Raw genomic sequence first — 14,765 nt, forward strand, 5'->3', positions numbered from 1 at the left:
GCCAGAAGGTAGGCGCATTGTTTCCTAGAGCCTTGCAAGCTGGCCCTCTCGCGTGCCATGTTCTCAATAAGATTCTCCACGAAGGCTACCATACTGTTACGCAACCAGCTACAAACAAATTAGAACGGCTGCGCCTGTTGTGACGTACTTAGCTTCTAATGACGCGCGAGGCGTCGCTGTGGCTGCAAGGAGGCACGGGCTCGCATTGACCCCATCCCTGCTCCAATGGTAGCCGAGCCGCCTGCACACCTTTCCATTGGCGGAGCGGATTCAAACCCCTTTTCGCGCCAGGCGTGCGACAAACCCTATTGGGTGGTTACGCGCAGCCTTTGTGCTGGTCGGTCGCGGTCTGTTTGCATCCGGGTTTCATGGCGAGGCAGAGTGACGGCAGCAGGGACACCAGAGCAAGAGTAGGGGATACCGTCGCAAAACACCGGGAACAGACGTACGGTCTCCTCTGAGCCTCGACACCCCAGAGCCGCTCGTAGGCCACAGCGAGACCTCTGACCGGCCAAGGGTTGGGACTCCGAGAACGCTAAAGGCCGGCAAGCGAAGAGACCCTTAGACGCGCTGGTGTGCGGACTACAAGCATCGCCGGTGTCCAGCACCCGAGTTGTGCCGGCTCTCCTCAGCCGCAGGATGGCCTCTGCCCTGTACGCGTGCACCAAGTGTCATCAACGCTACCCCTTCGAGGAGCTATCCCAAGGGCAACAGCTCTGTAAGGTGCGTGTTTACGGGACTGGACAGCGCAGGCCTGTGGTGGGATGTTATGTTGAGAATCCAGATCGCTAACACTTATCTGGGTGTACTGCCTTTGTTAAGGCCTAAAGAATTGCTTCATCTGGGTTGACCCCTCCCGAGCTGCCGCTGAGTCACTGGGCTCGCTGCTGGCGTTGAGCAACAGCCTCCTCAGCATCTGAGCGGACCGGCCGTGTGGGAGGGACCCTGGAGCGCTTCTCATCTTGAGGGGCAATTCAGAGGCTAACCTGCTGGCTACAGTCCGAGCTGCCTGCTCCCCAAAAGCATACGCAGGGCAGCCCTTCTTGCGGAAGCTTAGGGTTTGGTAACTTCACGAGCCGGCTGGTGTGCACTATTGGCAGATTCAAGCCCCGCCCACAGGAAGTAGTCGAAGGATGATAACTGGTTGTTGCTGGGGTTTGGAATCCATAGATTTTTGCAGGGTAATTAATTGCGCGCTTTCTTTTCTTTAGTTAGCTCTGCGTGTGGGCAGCCACCCACCTTATTACAAACCGGAGCCCTCTCACCTCAATCGCCGCAAAAATCGTGCAGATTATCACTCAGGGTGCAACCAGACCACTGTTCTTACAACATGTACAGCCTGGGAAGCACACTGATCAGCAGGCAAACTCTTTCTTAAGACTCCCACCGACGTGGTTATGGTGGTGGTATTAGGAGATTGAGTATATGATGCTAATGCAGAGTTAATTTATGTTTTTGTTTGTAGCCCTGGTGAAGTTGTAGGTCAATAATCCTGAACCACGAAACACGTGTTGGGTACATTGAATATTTATAATACGACATTTGTGTATACCCTATATGTTTGAAGAAAACAGACTAATTAAAATCATGATCTTTTGAAATTTCAACACTGTTTGGGTTGCTGAGAGGTCTTAGTGATGTTAAAATAAGGAGCCTCAGATTCTCTTTTGAATTTTAAGTGGCCCTTCCGCCCTCCCTAGAGCACCATGTACTGAAATTTGTTGTTTAATATTTATGTGGTACACCTGGATTGCGCCTCTGTATACCCGGCCACTTATTGTACTTATTTTTGTCTCTAGAATGTTGTTAGCAAACCAGACAGCTGCGCTGTCTGATAGACTTCAACCTAAAAAAAGGAAGAAAATTGACCCATTAATCAATACGAAAGAATAATACATTTAAGTCTGGACTTAACGCATATGCGGAAACTCTGTCAGGCAGAAACACCTTAATACATGTCTGGCGTCCCCTCAGAGTGAAAAACGCAGATCACTTCATCACCTCAATTAAAATATCGGTCTCTCCCAATGCCGTTCATTTGAAAAACCAGCTTTGTTTAAAAAACACCTGCTAGACCGTCAAACCACCAAAAAGAGACTCACAGATATGGTCACACAACATATTTATTTTGAATTCCGTAAATTTTTACTCCAAATTTTAAAACGGGGTACAACAAAAAATTAAAGGTGTATTCACCAGAATTCCTATCTGTGGAACGGACAGTGGTGTAACAAAGGCCCACTCAGCACAGAATCCTGGCTGAGAGCTCCACAGGGAGCCGGGTGGTTTTTTTTATGTACTTTGCAGTGAGCCCCCTAAAGTTTCGTACACCAGTAAGAACAGAAAGTTAAACAAGCATTTGCAGTGCAATGGGTCTCGCGTTTGCTCCAGTTAGAGCTATTAGCTCTGGCCAGGGCGGTAACAAAACTGCCCCAAGGAGGGACAAACCTAAAGCATTTACCAATGATAAGAAAGGATTTTTGAAAGGCAATTCCATCGATGAGTGATAGTGATGGGCGTGCAGTGGGCACGGCTAAAAGCCCACTGATAGATTACAACATGTCCAGCACGAAAGTGCTCTAACCTAAATATGCAAAAGACTTGCACTAAGCATGGTTTTTCTTTAAGACCTCGGTCTGCCTGACCTGTGAAATGTGGTGTGACTCCTGTAGGAAACCTGAGCGTGTAGTGTAGAGTCTGATGTCTGTTTTCCTGAGCGTGTTCAGTTTGTTTAGCCTGAGAAATTACTTTGTTGTTAAACTCTGTAAGCTATGTCTCTTGAGGGATAGATGTCCTTCTGTAACTTTAGATAGTTCTGCTTTCTAAAGCAGTCGTTACCAACCTGTGGGTTGCGACCCACTGGTGGCTCACAAGGTGAATTTTCTTTTTTTCTGTAAAGTTCAAACAATAAATTAAGATGCATTGGAATTCTGTATTTCTCATCTAATATTTGCTGCTCTTTAGAGACAGAGGTCATTTGTAAGGCTCTGTCTTCTGACAAATTGGTGAGTATTTAGTTTTTTTTTTTTTAAACACGGGATTGGTGTTTACAAACCCCTCTCACTTTGCAATCAGAGAAGGAAAAGTAAGGTAAATTATGTAACAATCTTGCTGGGGTACAGGGAATATGGAATGAGAGGCTGTGGGATTTAATTTTTTGGAGCATACACCAAAATGTAAATACTTGTAAATGACCTGTAGTTAATCGGCAACCATGAAAGCAAAAAATTAAGCACTTCTGTTTTGTAGCTCTGAATTGTGATGGAAGCAAAAATTTAATAGGAACAAAACAAATCAGAACTCTTTACTTAGTGATGCACTGAAATCAGATTTCCACACATTTTAAATTGTGCTCAATATGGTTTTATCATTTAAACTGTATGTCTGTGCAAACTTAGTTGCATTTCAATGGAAAAGTCCAGCCTGTAAATGACAGGACACTGCTACACAATGTTTTTTTTTTTTTTACATTAAAAAAATCACCCATCTCATGTCTGAAAGCTAGGTGGGCCGTGAAAGTTTGTCGCTTTAGGTGTTTTGTGGTTTTAAAAAGTTTGGAAAGCACTGCTCTAAAGCCAAAGCTTTTTATGTATGTTATTTTTTTATTGTAATTTCAAGGCTTGCAAGACCAGAACCTATAAGTTCTGTTTGCTGTGTGATTTATCTGTGCTCTAAAACCAGGCCCTGTCCGTCAAAGTTACATTTAGGATAGGTCTGCATCTGCAAGCTCTGGGTAACCAGACTTTTTTTGGGGGGGGTTGGAGGCACTATATTCCTTCAGTGATGCTATCCATATTGGTAAGCCTCATTTTAAGCCCTCAAATGAGTGTGTGTTCCCAGAGCTAACCACTTTTCCTGATGATTTGTTATGCTGTGCTGACCTGCAGTGGTTAAAGTTCAAGATACAACACTTTTCCCAAAAATAATTTTTGTACACTTAAGCCCAAAGGACCAGGAATCAAAAGGTCTAATGTATCAAACGGTTTTACACATTTGATGTCTATGGGGAACTGCATTGCTACATAATGTCTGTAATTTCTGAAACTGCCTGCACCATTTAAAATGCTCTTTGTGTCACTGCAAACTGTTTTCATTTAAAGGGTTTGGATTGTTTTGTACTTTCCTGGACAGTACATAGCAAGTATATGAAGTTTAGCTGATTCCCCATAATCGAAGTTGAGAGTTCATAAGTGAAGATCAATGTTTTCTTGCACGTCCTATAGCACAATTGCTGATCAAAAGATAAGTGTGTTCATTGTAAAATATTGTCACAATAGACTCTGGGTGTGGAATTCCTATAGCCCAAGGCCCAGGACATATTGTTTGGGGGTGAAGGACAACAAGTTTTAATGTTATGTCCTTGGGAGAAGAAGGCCCAACACCCTGCTGCACAAACCCTTTGGCTGCCAGTTTACAGTACCATGGAGCAGGCAAGGGAATTGTCTGCAGTTGAGGCAATGTTTGGGTCCATATGTTAATGCTGTTCAAACTTGTATTTATGGTTTATTAATGAAAAGCCTTTATTTTTAGGATGAGCTCTCTAAATAATTATTGTAAGGTCGGACTGCAGTACTGACAGTGGTTCCAGTAAATGTGTACACACGTTTCCAAATTTAACAAAATTAGGCTACATATAATGCTCCCAGAATTTACAGAAGCTTGAAAGCAAGATTGTTTCTATGCTTTCAAAATAAAACATTGATGTAACTATGTCAAAAAAACGTTTTGCTCAACTATCATTTCTTTGATGGATCATTTAGTAAAATGTTTTGCTACAAGCTAGTATTCCCAAACATCTTCATATTGGAGAATCAGTGTAACCACTTTCAATAAGATTATGGGGAAACATGAGAATAAACCAGCTTTGGCAAAACCAATAGATCTGACAATGGTCAGTGCATGTTTTGATATGGCTTTTGTAAAACTTTATTGTGGCGGAAACTGCTGGGCCCTCACCATTGTAACAAACAATGGCAAAAATATTTTTCGGTCTCAAAAAGCACACATTGCCACAATAGTTCCTGGCACTCAACAAAACAACTTTGTGTGCCGATATGCTCCTTGTGAACGCACAATGCTATCACTCTCAGTGATCCCAGCCAATTGATGGAGAGAGAGATAGAATTTTAATAAAAACAAAAGATCTTGGTTAATGCCGTACCTAATTAGGGGCCCAATTCTTATAGAAAGTCACAAAAGTGCACCCATTATATGTTTTAGCATTAATGCAGATTTACTTATTTCATAGATTCACAGGAATTTACAAAAGTGGTTCAGAAATCGTACTACTAGAAAATACTTGTGAATAGATTTAGCATGAACAAATACGCATGTGTAGATTTGCTCATGCAACAATAATTTGTCGTCACACTACATAACACCAAAGGGACAAGTAGATTACTTTATTTTTTTATACAGGACAAGTAGATTTATAAAGCAACCTGTCCCATGGACAAGTAGCAATTTAAATGTTCTTTTACTTTAGGTGAAACCACTTTCACTTCTGTCAAATGAAAATAACCTGAAAAAAGCCATTCGCTGGCTGACTGGGCAAATAAACGGATTGCTACTGCTAGTGCTGATGTTTGCACTTGGCATTCGTGATGGAAAAACTATTTCTGCACAAAATTAACAGTCCGGAGCCGATTAGTGTTACCCAATTTTTTGGTCGCAGCCTACCAGACATTACAGCTGTCTATTTTCCTAAAGACATCTTGGGGACTTACAGAAAGTTAACCTAGGAATGCATTCCGGTTGATTACCATTGGCTTTGTGGTTTGTAACTCACAATTTCTAGCTTTCCATTCACTTGCCTTATTTGCTTTCTGTTCTTCGGGTTCAGTTTGCCCCTCCCCGTGCCTAAACCATGTTTTCTGTATTCTTCTACAAACTCGCTTTCTGTTAACAGGCCTTTAAATCATGTTCTTACCTCGTCACATTTGCTGTGCATTCAAAGACAGAGGTCAAATGCCAGGCACTATTTTTCAAGGGGTGCTTGTTTACCTTTCTTCCTCTGTCACATAAATCCTCTCACTTAAGTCCATCTTGCTGGGGGTAAGAAAGAGTTTTTTACTACACAACAACATTTAAATGGACTGTAAATATTTCAGAATATATCAGAATTACAAATAAAGCACTTAAAAAAAAAAATCTGAAGTGATTTGGAAACAAATACTTTAATATGAACTAAACAAATCATTAAACCAGGTGATGCAATTTCCACACTTATCTGTGTACTGTATAGTTTTATTAGTAAAATGAAATGTCTGTGCAAATGTAATGGCCATTTTGATTGAAAATGTATTGTCTGTAATGGCAGTGTGCTACCACACCATGAATACTCCACTCCCCTCTACTCTGCACCACTCCACACCACTGCACTCTACTCTGCACCACTCCACATTACACCACACCACTGCACTACTCCCCTCTACGCCACTTCATGCTATGCCTTTCTACTCTACCCTGTACCACTCTACCCAATGCAAGTGTACTCTTCGGCCACTCTACACCACTGAACTCTTTGCCACTGCACTATACACCACTCCAGTTTAGGCCACACCAATCTACTCTGCTCTACACTTCACGCCACTGCACTTTATGCTAATACACTTTATTGCAGTGCACTTTACTCTGACACTCAACTCTGTACCCCTGCGCTCTACTCCATTTTACTGTATGCACTCTAATCTACTCTGCACTGTGCCACTGCACCCACCCTACACTGTTTTACTCTGTGCCATTATACTCTGTCACTCTACGTAACCGCACTCTACCCTACACCTCTCCACTCTACGCCACTTCACTCTACTCTGAAACAATCCACTCTATGCCATTCTACTCACTCTGTGCCACTGCACTCTACGCCACTGTACTCTACACTACTCTGCTCTTAACTATTGCACTCCGTGCCAATATGTACTCTACTCTGCGTCACTATACTCCATGCCACTGCTCTCTACGCCACTGCAATCTTACACTCTACTCTGCAACACTGCACTCTGTCACTCTACTCTGCACTACTCCATTCTATGCCACTGCACTCTGGCACTATACTCTACTCTGCACCACTCAGTGCCACTGCACTCTGCCACTTGGCTCTGCTCTGCACTCTACGCTACTGTAGACTCACTCGACTGCACTCTGTGCCACTCTACTCTGCACACTACTATGCACCACTCTAATCTACGACACGGCATTCAATGCCACTGCACTCCACACCACTATATTCTGCAGCACTCTACGCCAGTGCACTCTAAACCAGTCCACCCTGCTCTATACCACTCCAGTGAATCCCACTCCACACTATACCACACTGCTCTACAGCACTCTGCCAATCCACTCTACAACACTCCCCTTTTGCCATTCCTCTCCTTGACACTCCACATCACTGTCCTCTGTCACTAACCTTTAACCATGCTGAACAGCAGCCGCACTGGTGATCAACATGGATAAAACATATTTCCAAAGTCAATAGCTCTTACATGGATGAGACCTGTTGGCTCTGCCAGTGCTTATTACTTATGCTTGCTTGTATTTGTTCAATCTACATGATTTCCTGTCCTATTACTTGTATTCTATCCCTTGATGGTGGTATTTAGATTAACTTAGTAGAATACTGCAAGGTAAATAAAGGAATGCTTTCTGCAGCATGCTTTCATTTTACCTTGGCAAAGTTAATGACCTCATCCACCAGTCTTTTAACTTTCTCCATATGATCCTCCTCGCTGTACTGCTATGAAGTTAGGATGGCTGTCTGCCAAAAACAAGCGATCATTTGATTCCTTAAACCCTGGTAGACTGGAATTCACTACCCTGCCTGATAGTCTTTAACTTTCCAGCCTCCCCAGCCACTACAGTCTGCTTGTGCTCCCTCGTGCTTCCTTACTGGCCTGCATTTGCATGCTTACACCACCAATCTCTACAGTTCTTTAGTAAGGCGCCATTGCCTCCCCCCCAAGTGATGAATTTCGCTGAACCATTCATCAGTCAGTGAAGCAGTCTGTAAGACATTATTGGGCTAAATATTCATTATCCGCCAACACTCAAGTGTTTAATTCTCCTCTCCTGATTAGTTTGTGTAACCACCAGCAGATGAATGCTTATGTACTGAACAGTTACTATTTTAAGGTGTTTCCTGTAAGGATGCCATCAGTGCAAATAAACCAAGAACGAGTACTGATGTTTTCTTCTTTTTATTTTACTCAGGAATGCCGTATAGCGCATCCTATGGTGAAGTGTACATACTGCAGATCAGAGTTTCAGCAGGAGAGGTAAGGCTTCCTGATAGGAAGCATCACTAGACTTAAGTTCCCCCTCGGGTGCACAGATTTCCATGGTACATTGATGTTTACTGTCACAAAGCTCAAATCTTTTCTAGAGCTTCCCATTTCTCGAGGCATTTTAAATATTTATCTCTCCAAAACTAAATGATTGTACTACAGTATTTGGAAATGCGTGATACAGAAATGCGGAACTTGACTTGTCTGTCAGTGCATACACTTGTACAGTGATCTGTCTCGCATGTAAGGAAAGCAGGCATTAGTCATTTAGTGTGTGTGTGTGTGTATATATACATATATATATATATAATAATGTGTGTATGATTCTGATGGGGAGTTTGAGTCTGTGAGAGGTGCACATATGCTTAATTCATGCGATATCTGTGTGTAGAAATCAGAGTACACTATTCATGTTAAAGAATTTTATTATGGAGTGGTCTCTTTCCTATGAAGGCCTTACTTGAGCTGTTACCTTCTTAACAGTCACATCCACATAACGGTGCAACCATTACTAACCTGTTGCACTTTTGAGCTACTGCTTGAAAACGGATTATTTTACTGTCCTTATATATCATAAGGTACTTATTAGGATTGGCCTACCTCACTAGTAACTGAAGTTAACCATATTGGAGCCACTTTCCTGTGGCTTACTTTCTAGATTGCTTGCCTCTGCCTCTGTTAGCTAAATGATACCTTCAGAGTGAAGCAACAAAGCTGTGATTAGAGCACTGGAAAATCCCCTTTCTTTTTGAAGACAGCAAGGGGCATTTCTGACTGTTTCTTGATGTATCTTACCATTTCGTCAGTTGCAAGGTACTATTTTTCCTTGTAGGACAAGTGTGCACAAGTTCAGTTCCTTGATTTTAAAGTAAATTGGACTAGTCTACCTGGCTAGTTTCCATTTCAAGCAAGCCGGAGGTGGTGTGAATGCCATTTTTTTTATTTCTCACCCAATGAGACCACTTTAGCCGTCTCACCAGACTGTTACTTTTCAAAAATGTCATATTTAATACAGAGGGGTTTTTGGTTAGCATGCTTCATTTGTTCGTCTTTTAAAAACTGTTGTTCAGATGTTGCTTGCGTCCACCGCAGCATACAGAATGGGGCAGTAGGTCAGCCCACTTTACCCGTTGGCTCTTTTCACTTTAAAGGAGTGCACATAGCCTGTACCTAACCCACAATAGTTCCTTTCTCTTAAGTGATCAATGTGACTTGCATGACAAGGGAGATACACCAGGAACAAACACGCCTACATTTTAAAGTCCTTCACAGTCACTTAGGTCAAATCTTCTTGTTCCATTATCCACTCCTGATCAAATGATTCACAAGACCCATATCACCATAGCTTTGATCGAGTTTGCTTTTTCCTTTTAGTCTTTTTTTTATATTGAATTGAATTTTTAACTTTCCAAAGTGTTTATATGAGATTGTAGCTACCTGTGATTTGACTGCTTGGTTAGCTTGTTATCTTCTTGTCTTCCTCACAAATAACAATAAAAGCATGGCATAACTGAAATATTTTTATATTAAAAAAACTTCATAATACAGCCACATCAGTGACTTCTTATGTATTTCAAATTTTGAACGCAAGCATATGATGGCCATGTGTCTTGTTTATTTTTTGTTGTGGCACCATTTTTCAATAAAAAATAAATTTATCAAACCAGCCTGCCAAGGCCAGACAAATTGTTTTTTTGCCAAGGTTTGTTTTTATTGATGTGCTAATCGTATAGTTTGACTGGCTAATCATATTTTTTCTTTTACCTCCTAGCAAAACAAACACAATATGCAAAAAGTGTGCACAAAACGTAAAGCAGTTTGGCACGGTGAGTTTCTACTATTCTTTTGGTATGTAAAATGTGTGTGGTTTTTTTTTTTTTTTTTTAATCTCCCACCCCCGATGCCAGCACACCAGGGTACAGGCAAGAACATGAATAGGATCCTCTTAGTATACATGCCCTCTGATCTGATGATTTTCAGAACCTCTGTTACACAGTCCTTCATACCTCTTCCTGCCATTTTGTGGGGTATCTATACCTGGTTTTCCTGGTGCTCCCAGATGTCTCACCATGGTCCATCAACATTCAGATCACCTCCTTCATTTCTTAATGCGAGGCAAAACAACTGATGTCCACAGGGAACTCCAGAACTCTTAGCTGGGCACCTCATTGTAAGTTGTCAAGCAGTCTGGCATCCAGTCGCTGAACACTGCACCACACCATGTTTGAAATCTCCTTGTGTTTTTAGGCAGGAGCCTCTCTTCCTTAACGCAGTCCATGGCATTGACTCATTGGCCTGTGCCACTGTAGATGTTGCCAGTTTTTTGTAGTCACTCTATTATATAGGGCATTATGCTAAGCAATCACTGAGCATTCTATAGCTGCAAGTGCTGGGTCCCCGTGGCTCTTGCACTAAGGAACTGTTGATTTAAAGAAGTAGTGTTTGGAATTTCTCCATCTGACAAAATTTCAAGTTTGTTGCTCTGCTGAAAGATCACTGTTCCTGTATCTGTTAAAGTTCTTGCTTCAAAAATTAATGCTTAGTAATTAATCTATAGTACACAGTATGTCAGTCTCACTGAGACTGTATAACCGCTCATGGACACCCGACCAGATCACACATGCTCCATCATCCACATGTCTCCTCCATTGATATGGCAAAATCATGGTAACTGGGGGTAAGTAAAAATCTTGTTTTTGTTGCGCCACCCCACTTTCTCTGGACTTTGGGACAGGTTTATCTACGTATGTAGATAATCCTGCCATTTCATATTTAGACACTTCAGTTGATCTTGTCTGACCTTCTATGGTCTAGAAAGGGCTTGCACATTAAAGGGTCTGCAAATAAGGTAGCCACCTCTAGCACCTTGCAAACCGGCAGCTTGGGGAGTGAAATCGAAAGCACCATGGTGAGCATTACCAGAGTCTGTGCTTCTCTGCAGTTGCACCTAAAGGCACAGTTCTCCTTTCTCACAGCTTTCCTTGGTAATCAGTAAGTTCCGGGAAGCTCTTCTCCCTACTTCCGGAACTCCTCTCTGGTGGCTAAAGCACCGACTGAGCTAAAAAGAGATGGATTCAGGCATTTCAGTTTAGAGGTAACTGAGGCATGACCTGACTAACCTAAGCGTAGAATTGACAGTTTCAGGAAGATGCTAAACAGTGGTGAAAACTACAGTTCTACCTTATGGGAAGAGCAGCCATCTTCAAAGTGATCTCTGCCCAAGTTCCTATATGTTCTACAAATACCCTATATGTGGCGCCTGAATTCTTTTGTTAAGATACTGGAAGGGTTATTGAGGTCCCTATTATGAAAAGGTTGATCCTTCCCAATATTGTTAGCCTTACTGTAGGACTATCTAGAATGTAGACATTCAACAATGTTACTGGGCCTCTCAACCTTTGGTAAATGTTTGCCCAAATGCAGGACAAAGGTGACTGTCCCCGACCCAAGAACACCACTATGGCAATTCCCTCTGTTGACTGGAGGGAAATACCTGAAGCTAATCCCCTAGAAAATAGTCCTAACAGAAAGACTGACTAAGGGAGCCATATGTCCATATGTAAGACTAGTAGAAAACACACATGACTGCTTACATCTAGGGGCAAATGCAGGAAGACCTGTGCCCCCACAAATTCCAGAAAATATTTGAACCATGGATAGTGTTTATTTTTTTATTTTTTAGCTAGACTTTGAAACAGACTGCGTTCTGGACCTACATTTCTGTCCAAAGGGATGCAGCTCAGTGTGAAACTTTGGGATCCTAGTTGTACAAAATGAACACGGCTATGTCCTACGTGTCGCATCATAAGTTATTGCTGAATGATAACTTTATTCTCTGTGTTAGTGTATGTACCAATCAACTTTATTGTTTTATCTAAGTACTGTGGCAGAAAAATCATATCATATATGGCAATAGAATATACAAGCCTGGACAGGTAGCCCATGACCGCTACAAAATAATGGGATGGAGGGACCACCCCAGTTATTGACCTGCCTTCCCCCCTTGTGTACACGCCACACAGCTCTTCTGTGGTCGACCAAACCTTTTCTGTTTGGTTAAACACTTGCTCTTTTTCCGTTCAGAAAAATGCTGAAGGATTACATGGAGAAAATGCTGTCCTCTCAGACAGATGGTATTTTTATGTAATGAGTGTTCATCTCCCTGTTCTCACACTTAATGGTCTTAAGCATTTGGTGAAAGGATCTCTCATTTTACACCTTCCCTACGCAAATATGTTTTTTGCGTTTCCAACACTATAAAAAAGTGGCCACAAAGAAATGGCATTCAGTTTTTACTCCCTTTGAGGCATTCTGACCATGTTTTCCTGTGGAAATGTAAATCGTTCTAATGCAAAAGATGGCCACAGTTGGAATCTTAAGCCCTCTTCTTTAGTGTAATCTTTGTAGCAGTTGACCTGTGATCCTTTCATTCTTTCATTGTTTGCAGTTACATGACAAATTGCACTTTTCTAACACACTTGGGCTGTGTAATGACATTGATCCAATGTATAAAAGCTAATTTTGCAAAGCTGTATCCTTTTTCAATCTGGTGGTACTATGCTAAATTGTTCTTTTTATTTATATTTTCCAGCCCAAGCCATGTCAGTATTGTAACATAATAGCAGCCTTTATTGGCACCAAGTGCCAGCGTTGCACCAATTCAGAGAAAAAATATGGTCCCCCTCAGACTTGTGAGCAGTGCAAGCAACAGTGCGCCTTTGATCGCAAAGAGGAGGGTAGAAGGAAGGTAAGTTACTTTTGTTTGTAGCTTGCATGGACAGTTTGTACTTTTTCAGAATTTGAATTTACTGAACAAATGCCAAAGATGGCTTCATTGTGCACCATATAAATAGTTAAACTAATTCTTAGCATATTGTCATGTAGAAAAGCAATTTATATAAATATACTGCTTTGATAGTACTAATAAAAAGGCGTTTTACAACCTCCCACATGCTTGGTCAGCCTAAACATTCATGAGTAACCTGCATATGCGGGGGTTTGTTGTTTACATTGTAGGTGTATATTTACAGGGTCTTGAGAGTACAGCATCCCAGAAGGGAGCTGCTTTTGCCCCTGTTTCTTATGTGGAGTCATTGTTGAGGGGCACCGATTATTTTCAGTTGTTGCTTTTCTTTCTTTAACATTCAGCAGAGAGCAAAGTCAATTAGTGGCTACATTTCAACAGTAGATTTTAAATGACATGAAGGACCCTGTCCTTTTTACCCTTGTTTTTTGTGCGTGTAACTTATTTCTGTATTCTCTCTTGAAAAGGTTGATGGAAAGTTATTATGTTGGCTTTGTACGCTGTCTTACAAACGAGTTCTTCAGAAGACTAAAGATCAACGTAAGAGCTTAGGTTCTGCCCATTCAAATTCAACTGCCTCTTCGCTACCTGAAAAAGATCCGCCCCATCACAAACATCACCATCACCACCATCACCACCACCACCGACACAGCGGCAGCCACCACCACAAGTAAGTACACTATTTTGTTGTGTTTGTCTTGTGAGTGTCCACATAAAATATCAAAAGGGAATGTGGATTTATGCATTCTGATGTTTTCCTTTCCTTGCTTGTATATTCCTCACTGAATGCGGGGATGGGTTAAACAGTAATACAAACAAGGTATTGCCTGGTAAATATATGTTACTGCATTTATATATATCAAGTGATTTATTTTGGTTGTGGTCTTTGTGTGTGGTAGTAACGTTTTGTTACAAATTAATGACCTCCTTGGCCATGACACACCAGGTCTTGTATCGCAAACAACTTCATTAAACCGGTTATCTGATGGCAGTGTCCCAATGGTCGCTACCACCCACCAAGAACACCTGGTGTTAAAGGCATCTTTATTGAGCAACCTGAATCTATTTTTCCTAGATCAGATGAATTTTACTGATTTAAACACAATTAGACCAATTATTGCTCTCCCAGTAAGGAGATGCTGTGACTGCAGGCTGAGCTGCCCATTTTCAATAACTTTGTTAATAGTAAAGAGTGAGGGATTTTTTTTTTTTTTGCTCGACAAGACTAATATTTTACTTCCTACCGGACACATATTTTCTCATTTCATATTGGAACTCATTCCTTAAATGCATTTACCATATTTATTCCTTCCCCTATCTATATGTATTTGGTGATGTTAAAATTATGTACTAGAGCACTCAAACAGTTTGCATAAACAGTGGCGTGTTTCGTCCTCGAAGGAACTTTTTCAAGACCACTGTTAAATTCTTCCTATTAACAAATGTAGTCAATATTTTGAAGCTCACAGTGAAGTGGTGTAGTTAAGTTATGAGCTATTCCGACGTAGAGAGCCATGATAAGCCATGTCCTTTGCAAAATGAAAGGTGGGCCCACAAATATTGTGGACAAACGAATGAGGACAGCTAAATTTTGTTATTAGGAAGAATTTAACAGTTGATTAGGCCATAGGAGAGATCACCTATAATAAACTCGAGCTCCGGCCCCTGTATTGTCCTAC

The 14,765-nt window shown here is 41.5% G+C and overlaps 1 protein-coding gene across 3 annotated transcripts in view; it reads left to right on the top strand.

The window, feature by feature from the left end:
* The first annotated feature begins 355 nt into the window (after nt 1-355).
* Nucleotides 356-14,765, top strand: part of FAM76B (family with sequence similarity 76 member B) — a 102,144-nt gene continuing 87,734 nt past the window's right edge. Inside the window, exons 1-5 of one of the 3 annotated variants that reach the window (XM_069202404.1) lie at nt 356-723; nt 8,209-8,273; nt 10,054-10,108; nt 12,874-13,029; nt 13,554-13,756. In XM_069202404.1, the coding sequence (XP_069058505.1) occupies nt 640-723; nt 8,209-8,273; nt 10,054-10,108; nt 12,874-13,029; nt 13,554-13,756 (563 nt within the window). In that variant the 5' untranslated portion in view covers nt 356-639. Of the gene's footprint in view, nt 724-1,090; nt 1,182-8,208; nt 8,274-10,053; nt 10,109-12,873; nt 13,030-13,553; nt 13,757-14,765 lie in introns of those variants that run through there. The other 2 variants (XM_069202405.1, XM_069202407.1) reach the window with 2 other exon arrangements.

Source organism: Pleurodeles waltl, chromosome 8 (genome assembly GCF_031143425.1).
Source record: "Pleurodeles waltl isolate 20211129_DDA chromosome 8, aPleWal1.hap1.20221129, whole genome shotgun sequence".
Taxonomy (NCBI): Eukaryota; Metazoa; Chordata; class Amphibia; order Caudata; family Salamandridae; genus Pleurodeles; species Pleurodeles waltl.